A 23,325-nucleotide genomic window follows, 5' to 3' on the forward strand; every position below is an offset into this window, starting at 1 on the left:
CTCAGGAAAGGAACATTCGACCAGTGACATCAACTGCGTCATTCCCACAAGGCCTGACAGTGCCGATAACATCAGGCCCTTTGGTTCTATGCCGGCTTCTCTGTAGTTGTGGTCGAGTGAGGGCATCAGATTGGACTTGGTCTCTTGGTGCCGGAATCTCTGGTCACAACAGGAGTCGTTAGAGCCTGTAGTGTCGAGACCAGAGTCGTACAAGTTGCAGCTTTTGGGGCATCTGCTCCTTGAAAGGGTCCTACTCTGCTTTCAATGATCCCCACCCCCCCCAACTCGGGTAGGCGTACCACGTTCCTCTGATGAATTGGAGTTGTGCCTGCGTTGTTGGCACTGCAACTTTTTATCTTCTGATGCCTGTCCTCCTTCTCAGGCGTAGGATCCTCTGTCACCTGCCCCGGCAACCTGTTGGACAAACAAACCAAGGATTTCCATAGGGGTCGCCCGAGCGCTAGCTTCGCTGACCGTTCCCTCAGTGACTTGGGGTTCATCTGCTGACAAGAGCCACAATCCTCTATGACCTAATCTTTCCACAGACACAACACGCAGATGCCATGCAGGTCGTGATCGACATCTTGACTTTGCAGTCTTGACACTGCTTGTACCCAGATGACTTAGGAAAGGAAATCATGGTGAAAGAATTGTCAAAAATGACAATTTAAGTTGACTTTCATTCGAATTAGAAAGTTCTCTCAGAAGATTCATTCCGAATGCAGCATGCTGAGCGCGTGGAAAAAGGAACTGAGATACACGGATGTAGTCACGCAGTATATATGGCGGCAACGTCATGTCCGGAGCTGAGTCGCACGATTGATTCAAGAGGGTTCGAAGATCCAGTCGAGTCTTAATTCGCCACCTGTCGAAATTAATTCTGAGCAGCTGACACTGCAACAGATATCTATCTGAAGAGGATTCTGTGGGAAAATGCAATCCATTAAAATGACTGAACTAGAGCACTAAAGTGACTGGAGTTTTTCAGTATAAAAAGAAACTGCTCTATGTTACCGAGGATTCCCAGCCTGACAATGGGGAATATTCAAACAGCATGTGACTCTATTAAAGATCCAATGCTGGAGGACAAGATAATCCCAGTGTTTCACCAGCACAGGGATATTTGAAAGGATAACTGACAAAACACATCATGGTGGCTCAATAATTGTTCTGTTCTAGTTATTGGGATTTCAAATCTGTGGTCTTCTCCTCCTCCAAACTGGTCCGCCTTGTGGTCAACATTCTGGTTCCAAAAAAGCAAGTATAACTAGAATGTGTAAACATTGCCAAAGTGCCAAAGTTAGACCCATAGGTAGCTTTGCTTTGCTATGACAAATGCATTAAATTAGCTGCTTGCTTCCTCTTAGCCAGGCAGTCCAAACTTTGTGATTCAGCAAGGCCTCCCAGCTCTGCCCCCACCCCCTGGCATCTCCTCTGAAATGCAGTGTCTGTGTGCCCCTGTGTTCTTGTCCAGGTTCTGTGGTTCAGCTTGCATATATATAGTCTGAAGGCCATTTTATCTAAACCACTCATATTTCTATGACAGTCAATCTTGACTTGTGGGCATTTCTGTTTTAAACACTAGTTGTAATCATTCAAAGTCCCTGGCAGGGCCACTTCCCATAGACGTGTAATTGATTTAAAGAACTAACAATGCAGAAGTCAATCCAGGTCCCGAATCTGAGCAAGCCCACCATCCGAAATTAAAAACTGACTGTGAGAAATGACTTCCATAGACTTGCACAGGTTATGCAGAAATTACTGTGCACCTATAAAATATAAAGGCTGATATAAAGTGCCCTCCACACTTAGCCAGGCCACAAGGGGAAAGACACTGCCAAAATCAGAAACGAGGGTGGGTGCATTGAACTACTTTGTTCCTATGAACGGAGAGATAAAGTTACTTAGCTGATAACACATGTGATTCAGTGTACTGGCATACTGGCTACAGGTGTACTGGCATACTGGCTACAGGTGTACTGGCATACTGGCTACAGGTGTACTGGCATACTGGCTACAGGTGTACTGGCATACTGGCTACAGGTGTACTGGCATACTGGCTACAGGTGTACTGGCTGGCATACTGGCTACAGTGTACTGGCATACTGGCTACAGGTGTACTGGCATACTGGCTACAGGTGTACTGGCATACTGGCTACAGGTGTACTGGCATACTGGCTACAGTGTACTGGCATACTGGCTACATGTGTACTGGCATACTGGCTACAGGTGTACTGGCATACTGGCTACAGGTGTACTGGCATACTGGCTACAGTGTACTGGCATACTGGCTACAGGTGTACTGGCATACTGGCTACAGGTGTACTGGCATACTGGCTACAGGTGTACTGGCATACTGGCTACAGGTGTACTGGCATACTGGCTACAGTGTACTGGCATACTGGCTACAGGTGTACTGGCATACTGGCTACAGTGTACTGGCATACTGGCTACAGGTATACTGGCATACTGGCTACAGGAAAAGTAGTTTTTTCATGAAACTGGACCAGTCTATAGATGCCAAAGACTCGAATGGTTTGTGTGTTAGAGCTGTTAACAAAACATTAAGATCACAATTGGGAGTGGATGTCTCGTAGGTGGGAACAGATTGGAACGTTTTCAGATGTGGCCTTCGATTACCTGATTGGCAAAGGACACAACTCTTTCCTTGTTATAGAGCTACGCCCCAAGGGTGGCAAATAATCCTGAACGAAGAAACACCTGAATGAATTAAGCGAAGAAGAATAGAGCGCCATCTTTTGAGGCCTGCAAGGGATCTGTAGATCTTTGCAACATCCAGTGGCAACATCTCAGCCACTTACCTTTGCACTGCTTTTCATGTAGGTTTCCTGGCAGCAGCCATTACTTTGAGGTTGTCATCCGAGAGACCCAGGTGACACAGATTAGCTTTTCATAGCCAGAGCACTAAGTCAAGCGATTGAGGCCAAGGGTGCTGGATCTTCCCTTCCTGCTGGAGCCTGTGATCCGGAGTAGGGGGTGAAGGCGATGTGAACCACTTGCCAAAATCAGCAGATTGGAGAAGCAATGGCTCTGAGGCCAGTGGGTAGCAATCAGAAGAATTTCACATTGTTTGGAGCTCCTGACCTCCTGCAGAACATTCAGAATCGGAGGAAGGGTGGGAAACGTGTAAACACATAGGGTGTTCTAGGATTGTCTCCCAATGATTCACTCTCCCGTAAATGGCAATTTCACCAATCTGGGGCCAAATTACAAAAGCCCTCGACACAGTGGCAGCGCAAAGTTGCACAGTATAAGGGCAAAGTTGCCTGCATTAGAGGACGCTCCCCCCACCCCCCAGTCAGGGAAATGCTGGGAAAATCCGAGCTTGTGAAAAAAGATGCATTCTACTTGTCGTCCTCCTGATGAAGGTTGTAAAGGGGTCCACCAAGTGAACGCGAAAGAGCTCCTCCCACAATTGTAGCCTTGGGGGGGGGGGCTTTGAGGGGGAGGACCCTATCTGAAAAAAGCGCACAATGTACACTTGGGCCAAAGATAGTCGCATCTGAGGCATGTTAAACAAAGCGTCTGCAGGTCTGTTAATGCCTTTCACAGAAGCACTGCTTGAACCGGAGTACCCAGGGCATAAAAGCGAGGAGGAAAAATAATATAAATTGGAAGCATGAACACGTGCCCCTGTTTCTGTTGCGTTAACTCTGTCACTATGCAGACTAGGTCTAGCGGTTCGGGCCGGGAGCAGGGGAGACGCTGCATAGGGACGTGCTTGTGCATGAAACCTGACATGTCCTGTATTTACTATAATGCTGATGTCCTACATGTTCCGGTCCCACCGCCAAAGGATGGAATGTCCCCATAAGTATGGAGGAAAGGGGACAGGATGTAGGAGTGTCAGGGTGAGAAGTCGCGCTATGCAGTAACCACATGCTCAGATGGGGAGTGTAAAAAAATCTAAGTTTTATTTTACATCGCACATTGTATAAACATTGATTAATTACAGTACATTCTGCTACATTCCGGTTAGATACAGGATCTAGCATGGCGTTAGCATGTCATACCTACAGTACAGTTAGGTGCATACAGTATCGGCTGGGGTGTGGTTGAGGGGGTCTTTGCATTGCTTCATAAGCAGGGGTTCCCATAGGAAGGCTACTGAAGTGCTAGAGAGAAAGGGTACTTGGCTGAGCAAGGGGACGTCGTAGAGTGCATCCATGTTCTGGCTTACCCGGGAGGCAAATATTGGTGACTCAGATGAAAAACCAGGAGGCAATAAATAGGAGTGCTCTTGAAAATGTTGCAGGCAGAGGGATGTGGTAATATCAAGTGAGACTCACTGGACAATTTATGAGTGAACACAAGCTGCCAACCCTCCCTCTGCTGGAGTCATTGTAATCTGGTAGTGGGTTAGTCAAGTGATGTGACCTTGTGAGTAGAGGTTAAAGGATGCTAACTCCAGCGCCATCACCAACAGACTGATCTAGAAACAGACACCAATCAGGTTTCAGGCAAATAATCTTGAATACAACTATTTCCTTTAGAGCTGGACCTCTCGCATAGACCCTTCGGAGGATGAATTGGAGTTAAACCACCAGAACGTTGTTCAAACTGTGAGCTCCAAAAGACCTACTGGGCCAATGGAGCAATAGGAACCAGTTGGGTGAAAGAGGTAATTCTACAGTCGTGTGACAGGCAGTGACTATTTACAAGCGGTGTTGATATTTATCAGGGAATGAGATCCAGCACGCGCGCAGTATCACATGCAAAGTATTGATGGACTGAGAAGGGACGTGACCTCCAGTGACCGCTCGGTTCACGGAGTCCTTCCAGAGTATAAAGCGTGAGCTTGTCCCAGCATTGGAGAAAGTGGGCACGGAAGCTCCAAGACCTGCCCAACCTCTGTGTCAAAAGATGACCAGCCCCCCTTCCTCCACCCCTCACATGACAAGAGTCTGCAACTCCTGTGCGAAGAACATCCGCCGTTCTGGCCGAGCAGTGGGCTTGCATATTAATGTGTCTATGGTGGATCTCGGTTTACACAGAGTGTCCTCACTGGATACTTAAAACGAGTTCTCTGCCTTGTATTTCACAGACTGACCTCTCCTCCTGATGTGGGTCCTCACTTGATGCAAGGGGGACTGCCCTTTCCTCTGATTGACAAGGGTTTCTGTGGCTGCCCACTTTCCACCTGATGGAAGTCTCTCTGGCAGGTTGGGATTGCCTAACGCCAATAATGTTTATGTGGTTGACCACTCTTATCCTGATCACGGTAGATATGCCAAACCCCTAAAAACAGCGTGCTCATCTGATAATGTGCAAATCGTTGTGCTTGTTCAGACTAAAGGAACTAACCTTGCAACTGACACAGTGTCTGCAGCTATGCCCTAGTGGCAAACCAGAGTGAAGCAGTGTTAGAACGGCTCGTGCCACTAGTGAGGAACCGGGAAAGTGTGGAAAAGTAAGCTCTTCCATGTACAGGAAGTGCTTGCCCATCAGCTGCAGGGCTCCAGAAAGCGGGCACAAGTCTTCTCATCTGAGTACCAGTCGGCTGCACTGACTGCCATAAGAAGGCACAACTGAAGAATACCCTTGTGGGAATTATATCCACTGCAGGAGCCACTAGGGGTAGAAAAAAACCAATCAAAAAGGGAAGTAGGATGAAGCACACACAGGCTCTAAAACACATACATATGTACAGACACATACACACACACACACAATATACAGGTTCCCCACGTTCCTTCCCATCCCACAAAAACACGCGTGGGCACACAAGGTGCAGTCAATGAGACGGTCTCAGATCTCAAATTCTGTGGGGTGAAGCCCTTCAAATGGCTTATCATTTTTGGTCATCTCCCTCTTGCTTCCTCGTTTGTCCTGCCATGTCATTTCCCACCCAGCCAGTTTTCTTTCTGCACCCATGCATCTTTTCCACCTTTCACAGTCATAGTTGTGGCTTCACTGTCGTGCACGCGCACCATTTCCTTCGTCCCTCTATCAGCTCTATGACCTTGGTTGTCACATTGTCTTTGCATACTTGCTTTTTACTTGCTGTTGCCCCCCCCTGAACTCTTTCTGGAACGAGACAACCCACTGGGCAATCATTCTCTTTTACACACACTTACTCTCCTTTTGGCATTACCAAACCATTTTAATGAAATGGGGTGTAGGATAAAGGAGAACAAAAATGTGTTGTGTGCAAAAGAAAATCACTGTGCTCAGTAATCATCATACATCCCCCCCACAAAGAACATTCCTCGAGGTTTAGGCCCATAGTCAAGACTTGCGCAAAAGGTATGTGTCGCCAAATGATCTTCACATGTCACACTTTCCTTGCACTCTAATATCAACGCACCCTCACAGATCACCTTGATCTCCCCAGACTGACAGACACATGCTCTCTCATTCTCCCTAATATTGGTTCTCCTACACTAGCTCTTGCACGTTCCCATACATCTTCGCTCATTCGGTACAATGTTCACTAGTAGTCGCAGTTCGACACTTGCCCCCCAACCCCACACTCACTTCCAGTCTCACTACTAAGTTCCACTCATATTCCCTCACTCTCTCTGCTGTTCAGATGAAATCCATGGAGAAGGCTGGGCAGCCCTGAAACTGGGTTACACCGAAGGGGTCCGTCCGCTCTCAAGAGCTGCTGCTCTAAGTGATCTGTGCCCACTGGCACACAGTGTCCTGAGCGCTGGCAGCACATGCCGATATCTAATGTCCGGAGGGTTGCACCCATCCAGCTGTTGCTGAATTACAAAATTCCCTGATGCTTTCGGCGATCACTTGTCTCTTTCCCAGGGCTCCGTTGAGTTGGCTCCTCAGAAGTGACGCGTGTTTGCGATCATGTTGGCAGTCCTTCGGTTTTCTCTGTGAATTTAAAAGAAATGTACAAATGTCAGGCCGGTAGTGTATCTAATTAGGCATCTGTCATGCGTAACTTTAATCAAATATATAAATACTTTAACAAAAACATACTACAAAGAAATATTGGGGGATTTCACTGGAAGGTGGTCAACTATATCCCTATTGAGCTAACATGTTGTCTATATTGAGTAGTCAAACATGATACTCCTCCACCAAAACATTGGTCATCATAACACGAGCACCTTATATTTGCCACACTGGGAAATTAACTTGGCTAACAAGTGTCACCAGATCAACTCTGCTTGGATCAACCCTGAATGGAAGACCCAAGATGGACCTACTAGGATTGGACATGTGTGCGGTGGGAGGAATATCTTCCCAGCTGGCAATCAAATTAGAACACTAAAGTCATAGAGCTGACAAAGTCATAAGCCATTTAAAAAAGTTATGTTAAAGTCCTAGATTGCTAATGGCAAAGACCTCTGGCAAAGGAAAATAACCAGCCACCTTTTCTGTGTTTCAGGTGCATGCCGCCTAAGCCATTTTACTTCAACAAGCGCTGGTCTAAACACATTTTCAAAAATGGTTTGCAGGCAAAGATGGACATAGCATACAGAGGGCAGAGCAGAGGCGTAGCCAGGATTGTCTAACAAGTGGGGCCTGAAGCTAATGTAGTTTGGTACAGATTTTGGTTGGGCCTTGCTCACTCAGGCCCTACCCTTTCTACGCAGCTGGAGCAGAGCTCTAGGTATGGGTTGGAACTGAATAGTGTGGGTGTACAGACCAAAAAACTCAGCGGGAGGAGATTATACAGTGTATAGCACATCATATGAATGTGGAATTGGGAGGATCATGAAAAAAGCAAGGTGAGTTGTTAAGAATTGTAATGGTGCACAGGTTGTGACTCTTGATAGCAAGATCTCCATTCAGTAGGAAATATATTTTTGATGGGCCGATGCAGTCTCCAATTTTTAGAGTCTTGCACCAGGTTATTCTCGGAGCTCTTCAGCAAAATCTCACTCTAGAAAATCATTGCTCCGAACTGCATGCTTACCTGGCAAAAGAGCTTCAAGTATTCATGGGGGGGATTTGGATCAGCAAAGTCAATTGTACATGAATTTGAAGATCCTGGCCGCTCAATGCCAATCAATTCCATCGGGGCGAAATGTACAGCAGTTCCGTTGCACAAGCAGGCACAGCTCAGTATTTTGCAAGTCAAGTCAAGAACGAGAAAAACAAGCCCTTATATGGTCATTGCCCTGCTGGAGCAGTCTTCCCGCAGGCTGATGAAACCCTCTGCCGACCCCTCCTGCCCGGCTAGCTATCGCCCAATCTCCATCACTCCCTTCCTGGGCAAGCTCATGGAGAAACTGCCCATCTCCCAGCTTAATCTCCACACTGAATCTGTTGGTTGTCTTCATGACCATCAGTCTGGCTTCAGAACTGCCAGAAGCATGGCAACTGCTCTCCTGAACATCTGTGAAAACCTGCTCTCCAACCTTGACTATAACACCCCTTGCGTCCTCATCTTACTTGATCTCTCTTATGCCCCTGACACTGTCAACCATGCCATCCTGCTCAACCGTCTCCGTGATAACCTGGGTATCACGGGTCAGGCTCTGGCTTGGCTGACTTCTTTCCTCTCCGACCGACCCTCCCAGGTCCAACTTGGGTCCTTCCTCTCTGCTATCTTTTTCTCTACCTGTGGTGTCCCCCAGGGGTCTAGCCTCTCTCCCTGGCTGTTCAACCAATACCTGGCACTCCTTGGCCACCGCATCGCCGCTCTCTCCCCCATCTTTTAGTGCTATGCAGATGACACCCAGCTCATTTTCAGGCTTCCTTTGGCCTCCTCCTCTCCTTCTCTCACTCTGACTGTCTGCTATCCAGGAGTGGTGTGCTGCCAACGACCTCTGCCTTAATGCCAATAAGACTGAGATTCTCCTCATCGGCACACCCGCTCCCTCCTTCCCTGCAGCTCTCTGGCTGGCCTCTCTTAGCCCTCTTCCTGCTCCCACCTGCAAGGCTAAAAACCTCGGGGTCATCTTCGACACCACACTCTCCTTCTCTCCTCACATCTCTGACGTCTTTAAGAAGTCACACTACCAGCTGCACCTCCTCAGAGGTATTCTTCCTTCCTCTCCTTCCCCCAGAAGCTCACTGTCTCCAGAGCTCTGGTTGGATTCTCTCTAGGCTGGACTATTGCAACAGCCTCTTTCTAAATTTGCCAGCTTCTACTCTCCGCCCTCTGCAACTTATCCAGAACAGGACTGCAAGACTTTTCCTTGGCCTGAAGCCCAGGGATCGTATCTCTCCAGGACTGAAATCTCTGCACTGGCTCCCAGCGGTTGCGAGGATTAAGTTCAAAACCCTCTGCATTGTCCATAAGGCCTTCTGGGGCCCGGGGCCTCAATACCTTCAACTCTCTCTTCCTAAATATGTTCCTTCTCGAGCTCTTCGCTAATCCGCCTCCAACTCCCCCAGGGTCAGTCTCTTCTCCAAGCAACGAGTTGGTGGTAGATCTCTTTGCTCCACTGGTGCCTCCCTCTGGAACAGCCTCCCTTAAACTTGAGGAGAACCATCTCCGGTTCCGGAAGCACCTCAAAACCTTTCTCTTTGCTTCTGCTTTTTCTCCTCCTCTCCTCTGCTGACCTCCTGGCTGTAACCGGAACTGCACTGGCTACCTGGACACCCTCTGATCTCGGGACCAGATCCCTCCCCCGCCAGCGTCTCACACCTGCACTACTCACCTGGCAACCTCCGCACTTGGGGACTGTTTCTGTATCCCTACAGTCCCCCTCCTAGCACTTGACACCTGATGCACTTACCCATGCACTTGCCGGCTGCTACTTACTTAGTGATATCTTTTGCCATGTACTGCACTGTCCCTTCCCCCTTCCCTTGCACTTGTGCAATCTGAATGATACCTGGCCTAGAAGGATCGCTGTCCATCCTCCCTTTGTTCCCCTCTCTTGCCTCGTCACGCCTTGAAACACTTGTGTTTAGGCACGTTATAAATGCCATATCATATCATATCAATACTGGTGGTCCCAACATCCGTTCATGCATTCCTTGTGGAAAACACTCTCTTGAGGATAAATGCATATTAGAGGGTGGCCGGCAGCCATCACCCTCAGCACTACCATACACTCATAGGTTGTCTGCCAAAAAGCTAGATCAGACACAAACGAGCAGCAGGACACTGCCAGTCAGGTGTAGGATATTTGCCAGTGCAAGAGGCAACTTTAAGTAACCCCGTCCCAGAGAAGCCACATGGGCATGGTGGCAACTGGGTGAATCAGGAGGGGAAAGTTGAAGAAACAGCAGCTCACAGCTCGTGACTCTTGTTCTCCCAATAACCCGCAGTAATCTCTGGTATCGCTCTTGGGCCCCGGATGAGCAGGATCCTGAGTTATTGCACCCATTCATGCAAGTTCTTCTATCTGAATAATGTGCCCATATGTCTCCAGTGCTTCAGTTATCTAGTTTAAGAGTTTCAATGTGCTTAATTTCTACAGAAAGAGGCGTAAGGCAATGGAACTTTTACACGGGATATCTATAGGATTTGCTGAGGTTGTAAAATCTCCATTCATGACCGGGATGGTGTTTCCTCCACATCCTCAGGGATTGCACTCTAGCCATTTTTTAAACAATTTTTGGGGCTCTCAATTGGCGATTAGAGATCTCCATCGAAGTACAAGTCAAACACAGAATGATTTGCCTGGCAGAAAAGACCCCCCCCCCATCTACCGAAATAACAAATGTATTTCTAAGCCACATCGCAGGAACCCATGTTCAGCCAATCAGCTACTCCTCGATAAAACCCTCCCCCGGCTCTGCGCACAAATGAGACTGAGGTTTCTCTCTTGTTCCTTATAGCTGTGGATTAAGCTCTTGCTCATCATAGGAATGTCTACCTATTAAGTGGCCCGAATAAAGGCCCTTACAAGTAGCGAGAGGGTTTCTTTTGAAGTCACATTTCCCTTTTTGTGCATGATCGGGACAAGGAATGTGGTGAGAGATCTGCCCAAGCACTGTATGAATCCAACCCTAGTCAGCCAACTGCTTACCAGGGCTAATATTCCAGATTTTGTAGAGACTGGTATAGGCTGCAGGGACTTCCAGAGGTTATGAATGGAAGGGTTTCCCCCAAGACAGAGTGGATCTCTGCCCAGACTGTGATGCCTCCAAGGATGACCCCATATAAAATCATGGAAGAAGGGATTTTTATCAGTTCTTAAAATAAACCGTTTACACCCAGGACAAGAGCTGCTCACAATGTATGCCTAGTCAGTCTTGAGTCAAAGGCACCGTGGGTTGGAAGGTTTAAAGCCAAGCTCTCTTCCCATCCTCACTGAGTCAATTGCAGAAATGAATTGTGAACTGAGCCTCTATAAACAGTCCCGCTGGTCTCCCGGCATTGGCATACTGGCTCTATTAGTGACTTCACCGGCCAGCGTGGAATTCTGCATTTCAATTTAGTTATTCTAGATTGGGGAATCATTTTGTATTCGGATTGCTTGCTTGCAATTCCACAGAGTGTGTGTTCCATGTGCCTGCAGCTTGCGGCTGGAAAGCTTGCTGTCTTCGTCTGTGACAAGACAAGAGATATTGCCGATATCTAGAAGAACCGGGGAGCTAAAGAGCCAACCGCCTTTGATTGGCAAAGAGTTGTTTTTGGTGTAGTGTGAAACTTAGCAGTGAGAGCGGGTAAAAATGGGGGAACTGAAAGTGATCTGTGCCTTACGGGGAGCCGAAGCAGTTGTCTGAGCAATGCGGATGGGCGTGATGATGTTGGTTCTCGCCACTTTGGGGATGAATACACATCTGTGCTTCACTGAAGCTTTGGTAGTTATGAACAAGCATGATGGGTCATTGCATGTTGCAGAAGAGTTTTCCAATGTCCTTCTCCGGGCACATCTTGGTTAGAATACCCATCATGTACCTAATCTGCTTGATGTTAGCGGGCACATCTTCGTTAGAACACCCATCATGTACCTAATCTGCTTGATGTTAGAAACTTCTCCAGTAGCAGTCATCGTTTCGTGTCAGACCACCATGGTTCCTGCGTCTGATGACCCCAGGTCCATAGACAAGAGACACCTTTCTAAACTTGGGATGTTCCATACATCTGTTGTCTTTAACACACATGCTCACTGAATGCTCTTGTAGCAGTAAAATGACATGTTAAAATGAAGGTTCCCTATAAGGTGGTGTGACAAAGTTCCCTACTAGTGGCTGGGTGATGGGACTGAAGTGACAGGGGGCTGGGTGCCACAATTCGCTCTATAATGTAGGTCATGGGGTTGGGGGATACAGGGATACCCCCAGACTTCCCAGTCCTTCACTAGCCCTTCACTAGCCTTAGAGTAACACACAGAGGCAGAGCCTTAAACACTCTGAACACGACACACTCAGAGGTTCTCAAGCTTGCCAGGACCCCACATATAATCCAGGGGGACACAATTACCAAATACTGGGGGTAAATGGAGCCAAGGGGATGGTGGGGAAAATCTGGCATTAGGTTCCAGGCCCTCGAGCTTCGCTGCAGCAGCAGGGAACTCCCTACCTACTATCATCATAATATGGACATTATTGGGTACACCCTGACCTGGCTGTCCTCCTTCCTTAAGGCTTTCAGGGATTAAGACTTAAAATTATACCCAGCAACCTTCAAACTAGGGGTCCTCAAAAGATCCACCATATTCGCTCTTTGGCTATTGTTAGGATTCATGGATTCTCGTCACTTCTCCCCAGATGGGAAGTGGCTCCCTATGAGGCTAGGGAGATGAGGCTGCTACCCAATAGTGCCCTTGCTACCCAATAGTGCCCCTAGGGGTGGTAAAAAGTGGGCGATCCCCATAGGGATATACTCCCCTCATGGGGATAATGACTCCCATCCTGTGAAAGACCTCCCTAAACCCTTGTTCCAGAAACCATGGCCCAATTGACTCCATCTCCCTCCCAAACTGAAACTACTACTGTGCCTTATTGTGAAGTCCGTCTCAAATGTAAGACCACAAACGAAACAATGAAACATAGAAGAACCAAAGAAACATACAGAAAAACAGTAGAAAGGATTACCAAAGAACTGTGATGAGGTGGCCACCAGGAGGCATGAAGATAACTTCAAAGGCATTGATGACAAACATTGACGCTACGCTGGTGCAAGGCCAGCAATACAAGGTAAAGACTGAGGAAGGACTAGAGGTGTTCAGGAGCAGGAAGAGCAGCAAGGGAATCAGACGTCCATCCTGCAGGGCCTGGAAAATTCAAACCTGTGCTGCCCGAAGTATCCAGAGACAATAGTATTGGAAGAAGCTGAAAGGAACCACGCAAGCCGGAGTAGACCTGACTCGCTGCAGAAGCAGAAAGAATCCAGAGGTGGCGTGGCCTCTCCGAAGTGGACAGTGTGGTCCATAAAACACACCAAGACCGCAGCAGAAATGGCTCTGTAGTCACAGTAGTGATACCCAGAGAACAAAGAGACAAGTATTCTTTGGGGATTCACTCCCCCATCACAGTGGGAAACCCAACAGATGTGAAAGATACCAACATGACCAAGAACTGCCAGGGAGTAATCTCATCAACAGTGCAGATATATAAAGTCCTGAGAAAGCACCAGCAATAAGAAGAGTTGATCCTTGGGCAGAAGGAACAAGTTACTTACCTGTAACTGCTGTTCTCCAGCATGTGTCTGGCATGGATTCACATGCTCATTCCCCGTCGTCAGGCTGGGAATCCTCGATACAGAAAAAAATCAGTATCAGTTTCGTTTCTGATCTGTCTTTCCTAGAAGTAACCAATCACTGATCTCTGGGTCATACTGCCCACAGCCAATGACTGTCTCTCCCTAAGCCCCGCCTCCGGCAGCCATCCTCAGATTTGGTAGCACATAAAGGGGCAGTATGATCAAGTGAAGAGCCGCAGAGGGGTAGGCGGGCGGGTTCGCATGTGAATCCATGCCAGACCCATGCTGCAGAACAACAGTTACAGGTAAGTAACTTGTTCCATCTCCAGCATGGGGTCTGGCATGGATTCACATGCTCATGAATATAAGATTACATAGCAGTACACACATGCCCAACCACGTGAGGTGGCACAAGGCTCAACATTAAGCAATACATAAACTCAACATTAAGCAACTCTTACCTCCTCACCAGGCCCTTCAGGCGAACAGGTTGGGCAGCACTGCTTGGCCGACCCTGTACTCCTCCCTGGAATTCCGATCGACACAGTAGAATTACGTGAAGGTGTGCGTCGACCTCCACGTAGCAGCCCTGCAGATGTCCAGCAGGGGCACACCAGACAAGAACACCATGGTAGCAGCGATCGCTCTGGTCGAATGGGCTCTCGGACGGCCGGGCAGCGGTCGGTTTGCCAACCGGTGACAGTGCATGATACAGCCCCAGAGCCATCTGGAAATGGAAGCCTTTGAGAGAGCCTTCCCTTGATTCACAGGCCCAAAGTTCACAAAAAGCTGTGACGTCTTCCGAAAACTCTTCATGCGGTCCACATAGAACTTCAGCGCTCTAGCTACATCCAGCGAGTGCAAAGTCCTCTCGGCCGGCGACGAAGGCGACGGGAAGAAAACTGGCAACACCAAGGGCTTGTTGAGGTGGAAGTCCGACGGCACCTTGGGCATGAAGGAGGGATGCGTCCTGAGCACCACACTCGTGTCGTGAAAAGTCAAGTATGGAGGCTTGCAAGATAGGGCCTGAACCTCTCCCACGCACTGTGCGGAGGTGATGGCCACAAGAAAAGCTGTTTTCCACGATAGGAACTTCAATGGTGCCATATGCATAGGCACGAAAGGAGACCCCATGAGCCTAGTCGGCACCACGTTCAGCTTCCACGCCGGGGCTGGGGCCTTCACCGACGGGAACGAGCGGAATAGTCCCTTCATAAATTCCTTCACCAGGCGATGAGACCACAAGGACACCCGTCCTGTTGTCCTGGTGTATCTGGAGATGGCAGCCAGATGTATCTTGGTGGAGGCGTGAGCTAGTCCAGCCTTGGCCAATGACAGTAGGTACGGCAGTACTTGAGGGGCCATAATCCGTAGAGGGTTAATCTTCTGTGCCCGGCACCAGACAGAGAACCTCTTCCATTTGTGTCTGTAACACTTGAGAGTTGAGGACGCCCTGGCCTTTGCAAGAACCTCTCTGCAGTCGGCCGGTATATCGTATCCCCCAAACTCTAGTGCTGCAGGAGCCAGGCCTGCAAGTTCAGCGACTTCGGGTTGTGATGAAGAATGGCGCCTCCTTCTCTGGAGAGAAGATCCGCGTCCACGGGCAGTCTGACTGGTGGGGACGCCGATAAGTCCAGAAGGTCCGGGAACCAGATCTGTCTCGGCCACGCCGGTGCGACGAGGATCATCCTGCACCGGGACCTCGAGCTGGTTGACGAGCCGCAGTAGCAGTGGCAATGGCGGGAAAGCCTATAGGAACAGGTTGTCCTAGGGGAACGAGAAAGCATTGCCCATGCTCCTCGGTTGGGGGAACCTGCTGGCAAACCTGTGGCACTTGGAGTTCGTCGCCGTCGCAAAGAAATCGACCTGGGGTCTGCCGCACAGCCTGAAGAGTCGATCCACTTGATCCTGGCGTAGCTCCCACTCGTGGCACAAGCGCAGCTCCCTGCTCAGTGAGTCGGCGATGGTGTTCTTTATCCCTGCCAGATGAAAGGGTACCAGAAACATCCCCTGGTCGACCGCCCAGTGCCACAGATCCAGGGCTTCCTTGGACAGGGCTGGGGATCTGGTTCCACCCTGCTTCCTGATGTAGAACATCGTGGTGGTGTTGTTGGTGAAGATCCTCACCACCTTGCCTTTGAGGGGCGGAAGAAAAGACTTGAGGGCCCAAAACACTGCGCTGAGCTCCAGAATGTTAATATGAAGCTGTTCTTCCTCCAGGAGCCAAAGGCCTCTCGCGTGGAGATCTCCGGTATGTGCTCCCCACCCTTTCAGGGAGGCATCCGTCGTCACTGTTACCTGGTGAGCTGGGGTCTGAAAGTCTGCACCCGCCGTCAGATGAGTGTGGGTGCCCCACCACCGGATCGCTCGTCGGAATGGTCTCGTTGAGCGGTATCCTGTCCTCGAAGCTGCCTCTCGCCTGGATCCAGCGTGCGTCGAGGAACTCTTGCAGTGGGCGCATTCAAAGTCAGCACAGGCGTACCAGATAGATGCAGGAGGACATCATCCCGAGAAGGGATTTGATGGATCTTACCCTTGCTAGGTCCGTGGCTAGCAGGCGTTGCACCTTGCCCAGGATGGCTTTTGTCCTTTCGTCGGACGGTGAGGCCAGCCATGCCACTATGTCGAGCTTGGCTCCCAGAAACAGGGTGACCTGAGAAGGGACCAGGTGGGATTTGGGGAAGTTGATGGAGAACCCCAGGTCCGTGAGTAGCTGGACGGTCTTCGCTGTGTGTTCTACGGCGAGCTCCCTTGTCCTTGCTCGGATGAGCCAGTCGTCCAGGTAGGGATAGACGTGGATCCCTTGCAGGCGTAGCCACGCTGCCACCGGTGCTAGGCACTTGCTGAATACCCTGGGTGCTGACTTTAATCCGAACGGGAGGGCCTTGAACTGGTAGTGCTGTCCTTGGACCACAAACCTGAGGAACTTCCGGTGTCCTTTTAGAATGAGGATGTGGAAGTAGGCATCCTCCAAGTCCAACGACAACAGGAAATCGTCCTCCTCCAGCTGTCCCAGCACGTGCTGGAGGGTGACCACCCAGAACTTCTGAGCCTTGATGTACTTGTTCAGTCGCTGCAGGTCCTGGATGGGACGCCAACCTCCTGTCTTCTTCTTTACGAGAAAGTATCTTGAGTAGACCCCAGAGCCCCGAAGTCTCTTTGGGACGAGCTCGATGGCACCTTTCTTGAGCATCGCCCTTACCTCCAGCAGCAGCTAGGGTACGTGGTTTTCCTTCCTGGCCACGGGTGGCACGTGAGGGCACTTCTTTAGAAACTCGAGGGCGTGCCCCTGGGCCAGGGTTTCCAGCACCCAACGGTCGGTGGAGATGGTCTCCCACACGCTGACGAACTTCGCCAGCCGGCCTCCCACCGGGGTGCTTCGGTGGGGGGCCGACGCCACTGTCGGTTCAGTCCTGTTTTGAGGCCACCTTGCCGCCTTGACCTCCCTGGCGACGACGGCGGGAACCTCCAGACTTGCCCCGTCCTCTATAGGTTCCTGCGACGAGGAACGGGCTGCTTGACGGTAGGTAGAGGAGCCGCTGCCGGAACCTTTGGAGGCCCCTTGCTTGCCTCCGGTGTTCCGAAAGGACGGCCGTCGTTGCTGGCGAGCTCCCAGGGCCCGAGCTGTCTCCGTGTCCGTTTTGATTGCTTGCAGGGACTCAGCGACTGTCTTCCCAAACAGGTTGTTCCCGTCGAAGGGCATGTCCAACACTTTGGCTTGTACGTCCTGGCGGAAATCCGTTGCCTTAAGCCATCCGCGCCGTCTGAGGCAAACACTGTTGCCCAACTGGCGGAAACCGGTGTCAGCGATGTCCGTCGCCACCGTTATGGCGTGGTTCCGATGCCACCTCGCCTTCTTGCAAGATTACCAGGGCTTCTGCCCTCTTGTCGTCCGGCAGAAAGTCCAACAAGGGAGCGATTTTATACCAAAATTCCCTGTCGTAACGGGCAACGATAGCCAGGGCGTTGGCCGCCTTAATCGTCGTCGTCGCCGACGACGTAATGACTCGTCGTCCCATCGCGTCAAGCTTTTTTCCCTCGCCGTCCGGCGGTGAAGTCGATGCCGAGGCCCCCCCCGCCTGATTCTTGGCCGCCACCGAGACGACTGAATCCGGGGTCGGCTGTGCTCTAAGGCATGGAGGGGCCGTGTCGGGGACCCGGTACTTCTTTGCGTATCAGTCCCTTTTTGCCGGCGTCATGGATGGGTTCTTGAGGAGGGAGAGCCCCTCGTCCCAGATGTCATCCAGTAGAGGTACCGCGAGGACCGTCTTCCTCTTGGCCTCTTGACGTTGATAGAGGAACCCCTCCTTTTCTTCGGGGCAGAGCTGGAAAAGCTTGGATGCCCTGGAGATCATCGCATGGAAGGATCCAATCTCATTGGGCGGGGAAGCCCGGGGAGTGGGGGGACGACGGGAGGTCCACCCTGCCGTCGCCGCCCTCGTCGTCCGTGGCCGTGTCCGTGCCCGTGTCATCCCCGCGGACCATGGATGGGGAGGAGGGTTGAGCAGGCCTCGAGGGCTGGAAGGGTGTAGAAGGATGTGTTCTTCTCCTCTTGGGTGGTGGACTTCCCGACGGGCCTGCCCCTGGCTCCTCCGTCGGGCCTGGCTCCGGCTCCTCCATCGGGGGTAAAGGTAATCTAGTCCTTATTTAAGAGCATAAGGATTGAATTGCCTTCAAAATGGCAGCCGATTTTTCCTGCAGCACTGGCTGGGACGGGCGCGACGGTTGGTCTGGGGTCCTGTCGGCGCCGCCGTCGCTTCTGTCGTCCCCCTCGTCGGGATGCCTCTCGACGGGCCGGTCCTCCTCCATGTCCGTGTCGTGGCTCTCAGGGACTTCGACAAGTTCCTCCTCGGAGGTTGTGTCGGAATCCGGGACGGCCACTGGCTCCCCCCTCTTTCTCCGCCGGGGGCTTGGTGGGGGTTCTTTCGAAGGGCTTGAAAGATGCCTCCCTCCGAGGTGGCAGGGACACTCTGGGCCCCGAGGCCGCTACCACAGGTGTAACCTCCGCAGGCTGCGTCAGGGTTGCCGCAACCTCCTCGATAGAGGCCTTGGCTGGGTGAATCAAGGCCTTAGTCACCGACTGCGTACTTGTGGCCCTCACCTTGGGGGAGGGCTCCTCGCCTCGTTCCCCATCAGCCGAAATCTTCGAGATCGACCGGGGCCTCTCCAGAAGCTTGGCTGGGTTCTCGGATTTCCTCTTACCCGAGCCAGAGCGTTGGCTCGTGGTCGATGGCGCCGGGGAGGATGAGCCCTGTCTGGCAGCCGAGGAGCCCGACCGTTCGGCGCTCCCGGTGCCCGCAGACTCGCAGTGCTTAGCCTTCTGTTGGGCCCCTGTCTCCGGGGCGCCCTCACAGGACTTAGAAGACCGCTCAGATTTCTTTTTTTTCTTCTCACCAGACGGGCTCTTTCCCTCCAGCCAGTTGGTGAGACGAAGATGGCGGTCCCTCATGGTCTGCTCCGACATGTTCCCGCAAAAGGCACAGTCCTCCTCCACGTGCGTTTTGTCCTCGTGAAGACAGTAGAGGCATAAGGAATGCTCGTCTTCCTTGAACACGTTCTGCAGCTGGCATCCAGGGCAGGCCCTGAACAGCTTCCCGGGCGTCGAGCTCCCTTTCTCCTGGGCCATGTCCGGGGTAGGCCTCAGAAACTTCTGGTATCCTCCAAAAACGTTGTTCGACGAAATCTTCACCCTTGAGGGCCGTAGAAACTTCCGAAACGGGTCCCCGTTGATCAGATGTAAAGACGGTGGAGCTTGAGGCTCAATTTAAACGAAAAATTAGAAATTCTCTTTGAAAAAGAGCGAAAATGCAGCAAAAGCTCGAGAGCTATAGCACGAGGACTCCCAACACTTGAACGTGTGGTAAAAATCTGAGGATGGCTGCCGGAGGCGGGGCTTAGGGAGAGGCAGTCATTGGCTGTGGGCAGTATGACCCAGAGATCAGTGATTGGTTACTACTAGGAAAGACAGATCAGAAACGAAACTGATACTGATTTTTTTCTGTACCGAGGATTCCCAGCCATGACGACGGGGAATGAGCATGTGAATCCATGCCAGACCCCATGCTGGAGAAGTAAAGAGACTTCTAAAGACTTGTATAAAGGACTATCAAGAAACAGTCTCTAAAGCTCTTCCAGACAGACGAGGAGAAGGGAGTAATTCTCCTGGTCATTCTCCTGCTCTAGGTGTATTTGACAAATCAGACCCTGGTACAAGAGACTGCTGTTAAGACTGGATAGTTTCACTAGGAGAAGGGAGCCAATCTACTGGTGGCTTGAATAAGAAGTTCATTTAAACCTTTGCTTTCTCGGCTTATTTGTTAGTGGTAGGGATAAAGTAGTTGTTTTGGGCAGAAGACAATATATATATATTATTTTTTAACTTGCATTCTGACGAGCACTCAAGTTATTTTGCGGTGAGGTACGGAAAACCCCTCTACAAATAGGGAGAGGCAGGTTATTTTCTTTAATTGAATAAATGTCTGTAGCTAAAATGATACCACCATGTCAGCCCCCTTTCTTCATCATACCCCACTATTTAACTATTACTAAATCCAAGTAAGAGATAACTTCTGTATTTCAATGCCGAATCAGCTTCCGTTCAAATGGCCGGGATTCTTAACACCCCACGGATCACGGAGGTTGTCTGAAGTCACACTTCCTAATTCACATGCTTAGAAAAACGTTTCCATAGCTAGAAACCTGCTACACTTGGTAGGTGGCCGACAGCAGAGAGCCCCAGCATCTGCTCTGCCCAGCATCAGGGACTGTGTGCCCTGAGCGGGACCTCTCCAGCATACGAGGGGGTGAGAGACAAGGACAGCGGATCACCAGTGGCAGCGGGGGCAGAGCCGTAGGGGTAGCGGCCTCCAAGAGGAGCAGTGAGCAGGAGGCAAAGGAGGCTTTTTCAGGCCTCTGCCACCAGAACCCTGCATGCCCACAGCATCCCCCCTCCCTGGCTAGCAGAAACAAGAGCAGCACACACAATGAGATACAGAGCCCTGCCGGCCCTGACACAGGGTCTGGCCAGCTCTGAGGTCTTCTCTGTGTGCAGAGACCCAGTGGGGCCTGGAACAGGAGACAACTGCCGGCAGTCACCTTTTGAGTTTTCTGCATAGACCCGACACCTCCTCTGGAACTATCAGGAGGCATCTACCGAGAGTGCGGTCTGTCATTGCTGTGCTGTGACCTGGAGCCACCGATCTCACACTGCAAGTGAGGTGACTGCTGGCATTTCCTGGGCATTGAGCCGCCACCCTTCCTTGCCAGTGACCTGGAACCTCTGATCTCATGGTGCCAGTGCTGCCCCTGAGGGCATCACACTGAAGTGACCTGGAACATCTAATCTCACATTATTGCCAGTGCTGTCCCTGCTGGCATCTCTCCCTGCAGTGACCTGGGGCATCTGCCCTCACTCTGCCAGTGCTACCCCTGCTTGCCACTCTGTGTTCTGGAACACCGTACTTTTAACTGTGGGCGTCACTGCAGGTCCTCTCACTGTGCCAGCGCTAGCATTCCTTCTTCTCACTGTGCCAGTGCCCTGTTTTCATCTTCTAGAAGCCTCTGTTTGTCTACTTTTCCTACCTCTTACCATGGATGGTTTGCCAGCTTTGTCCCATCAGTAGTACCTTTGGATCAATGACGCCTGCCTTGGGGGCACACTTTTCTCTCCTTTACCAATCCACATGCCAGCCATCTGACCCCACCGGCCCCCATTGCAAAGCCCATGGCCTTTCCCTGCCCTTTCTGTGGCAAGCTGATCACAGGAGGCGCATGCAGACGCTTGAGGGAGCACCCCTTCTTCGTGCTTGAGGGAGACCCTGCCGGCCAGTCGGACGGCCAGCAATCCCCCGCTCTGCTTTTTTGGATTATTCCCTGTAGCCTTCTTTCACCGGGACAAACCTGGGCAGGATAGGCCAATCCTGTGCCCTGTGCTGTCTTGTTGCTGCTTCCTGACAATATTCGTTGCAGGCCGCCTGCGGTCTCCTTCATCCTCGGTTGCTGGATCTGCGCAGTTCCCTGCTATGACCTTGTGCACCTGATTCCTCTGCGCCTGTCTTGCTGCTGGGCCGCCTGGTGAGTTCATCGTGCTTTGTGCAGTCTCCTTTCTCCCCCTCTCCTCCCATCTCCATGCCCTCTCCCTCCATGGCGCTCTCCATTTCCCTCAATCTACTCTAACGGTTACTCTATCACCTATCCTACCCCTCTTTCAAAGCCTGGAAGGAAAAAGTTCAAGAAAGATCTCCTGATCTCTAACCCTGCCCTGCCCATCGCTGACACCTACGTCAATGCTTCCTCCAGGCAGACTGTCACCAATACCCTCTTTGTCGCTCCCTCCCTGGACCTATGGACTCCCCACATGGCCGCTCCCCTTTCTCTTCGTTGCTCATTAATGGTGTCACCAGATGGGAAGTACTGTTGGTATGCTTCTCATCCTCTAGGTGCATTATTAATGTCGATCTGAATGACACTGTGAAGGTCCAGGGCTCTCAGCTCAACAGCCTCCTTCTTAATAGGCGTCTTCCGTCTCTCATCAACTTCCTCCCTTCTCTTGCCTCACCTCTGTCTGCCACCCCCTTGACCCTTCCCGTTCACCGACAGGTGCACCACATCCCTGTACCTCTCCTCAGAAGACCTTCAAAGGTGGCAACCAGCTTCACATAGCTACCCACAACTCTCGCTCTGCTGTTAAACACTCCTCTGATATCTGTCTCTTTCTTGCAAGTCCTTGACCTCAACGTTCTGGCTCTTACGGAGACGTGGTTCACTGCCAGCTCTGCCACTGCTTTTGACACACTCCTCCCTGAGGGCTACAAGAGCCTCTCCAAGTCCAGGCCTAATCGGTCTGGAGGGGGAGTGGCCTGGATCTTCCCTGAATGGGTTCCTGCTTCTATCATACCCACTGAGACCTATTCTTCCCTCGAATGCCCCATCTGCAGGCTTGGTGTCTCAGGAGAATAGCTCAAGGGCAATGTGCTCGCCTTGGAAGCAAGATGACACAGAGCATCACAGGTTTGATCCCCGGGTCCACGCTTAGAAACCTCTGGGTATTAAGCATGTTATAAATAACCTATCAGATCATATATCATATCTCCTACCCTCTCGCCACCAACTACAGGCCCCCTAGCCCAGTCTCCCTCTTACTTTCGGAGTTGGCCGATCTCACCTCTTCTCGCTTCTTCTCTCCTGACTCTTGGAGAAGCTGGTCATCTCCCAACTGACGGTCAATCATGCCACCCTCATGGTAGCTTGGACCTGGAACTGGATTGGTTGGCCTCCTTCCTATCTAACCAACCTTCCCAGGTGCAGCTGGGCACTTTCCTCTCCTCCACCTCACTGTCTACCTGCGGCGTCCCTCAGGGCTCTATCCTATCACCGTGGCTCTTCAACATCTACTTTGCCCCTTTGGCCCACTTGATCTCCTCCTTCTCTCCTCATTTCCAGTGTAATGCTGATAACACACAACTCTCCTTCAAGCTACCCTCCATTACCTCCTCTTCTTCCTCTCTCATAATGTCTCCAAAGCGCTAGTTCTCTCTAGACTGGACTACTGCAACAGCCTCTACCTCAGTCTGCCTCTTCCCTCTTTTTGCCCCCTTCAACTAATCCAGAATAGGACTGCGAGATGTATCCTCTCTCCAGCCCTCAATTCTCTCCACTGGCTCCTGGTGGCTGCAAGGATTAAATTCCAGACCCTCTGCATCACACACAAGGCTTTTTGGGGCCTGGGACCCCACTACATCCAACTCTCTCTCCCTAAATACCAGCCTGCAAGATCCCTTGCAAGCAGGGAG

At 51.0% G+C, this 23,325-nt stretch overlaps 1 protein-coding gene across 2 annotated transcripts in view; it reads right to left on the reverse strand.

Moving 5' to 3' along the window:
* Positions 1-3,911: 3,911 nt before the first annotated feature.
* LOC138498038 (microtubule-actin cross-linking factor 1, isoforms 6/7-like) overlaps positions 3,912-23,325 on the reverse strand; it is a 530,795-nt gene continuing 511,381 nt past the window's right edge. For both annotated transcript variants that reach the window (XM_069621876.1, XM_069621877.1), the window contains exon 40: positions 3,912-6,849. In XM_069621876.1, the coding sequence (XP_069477977.1) occupies positions 6,824-6,849 (26 nt within the window). In that variant the 3' untranslated portion in view covers positions 3,912-6,823. The remainder of the gene's footprint in view (positions 6,850-23,325) is intronic.

The sequence above is a fragment of the Ambystoma mexicanum genome, chromosome 5q (assembly GCF_040938575.1).
Source record: "Ambystoma mexicanum isolate Mex_15411 chromosome 5q, UKY_AmexF1_1, whole genome shotgun sequence".
NCBI lineage: Eukaryota > Metazoa > Chordata > Amphibia > Caudata > Ambystomatidae > Ambystoma > Ambystoma mexicanum.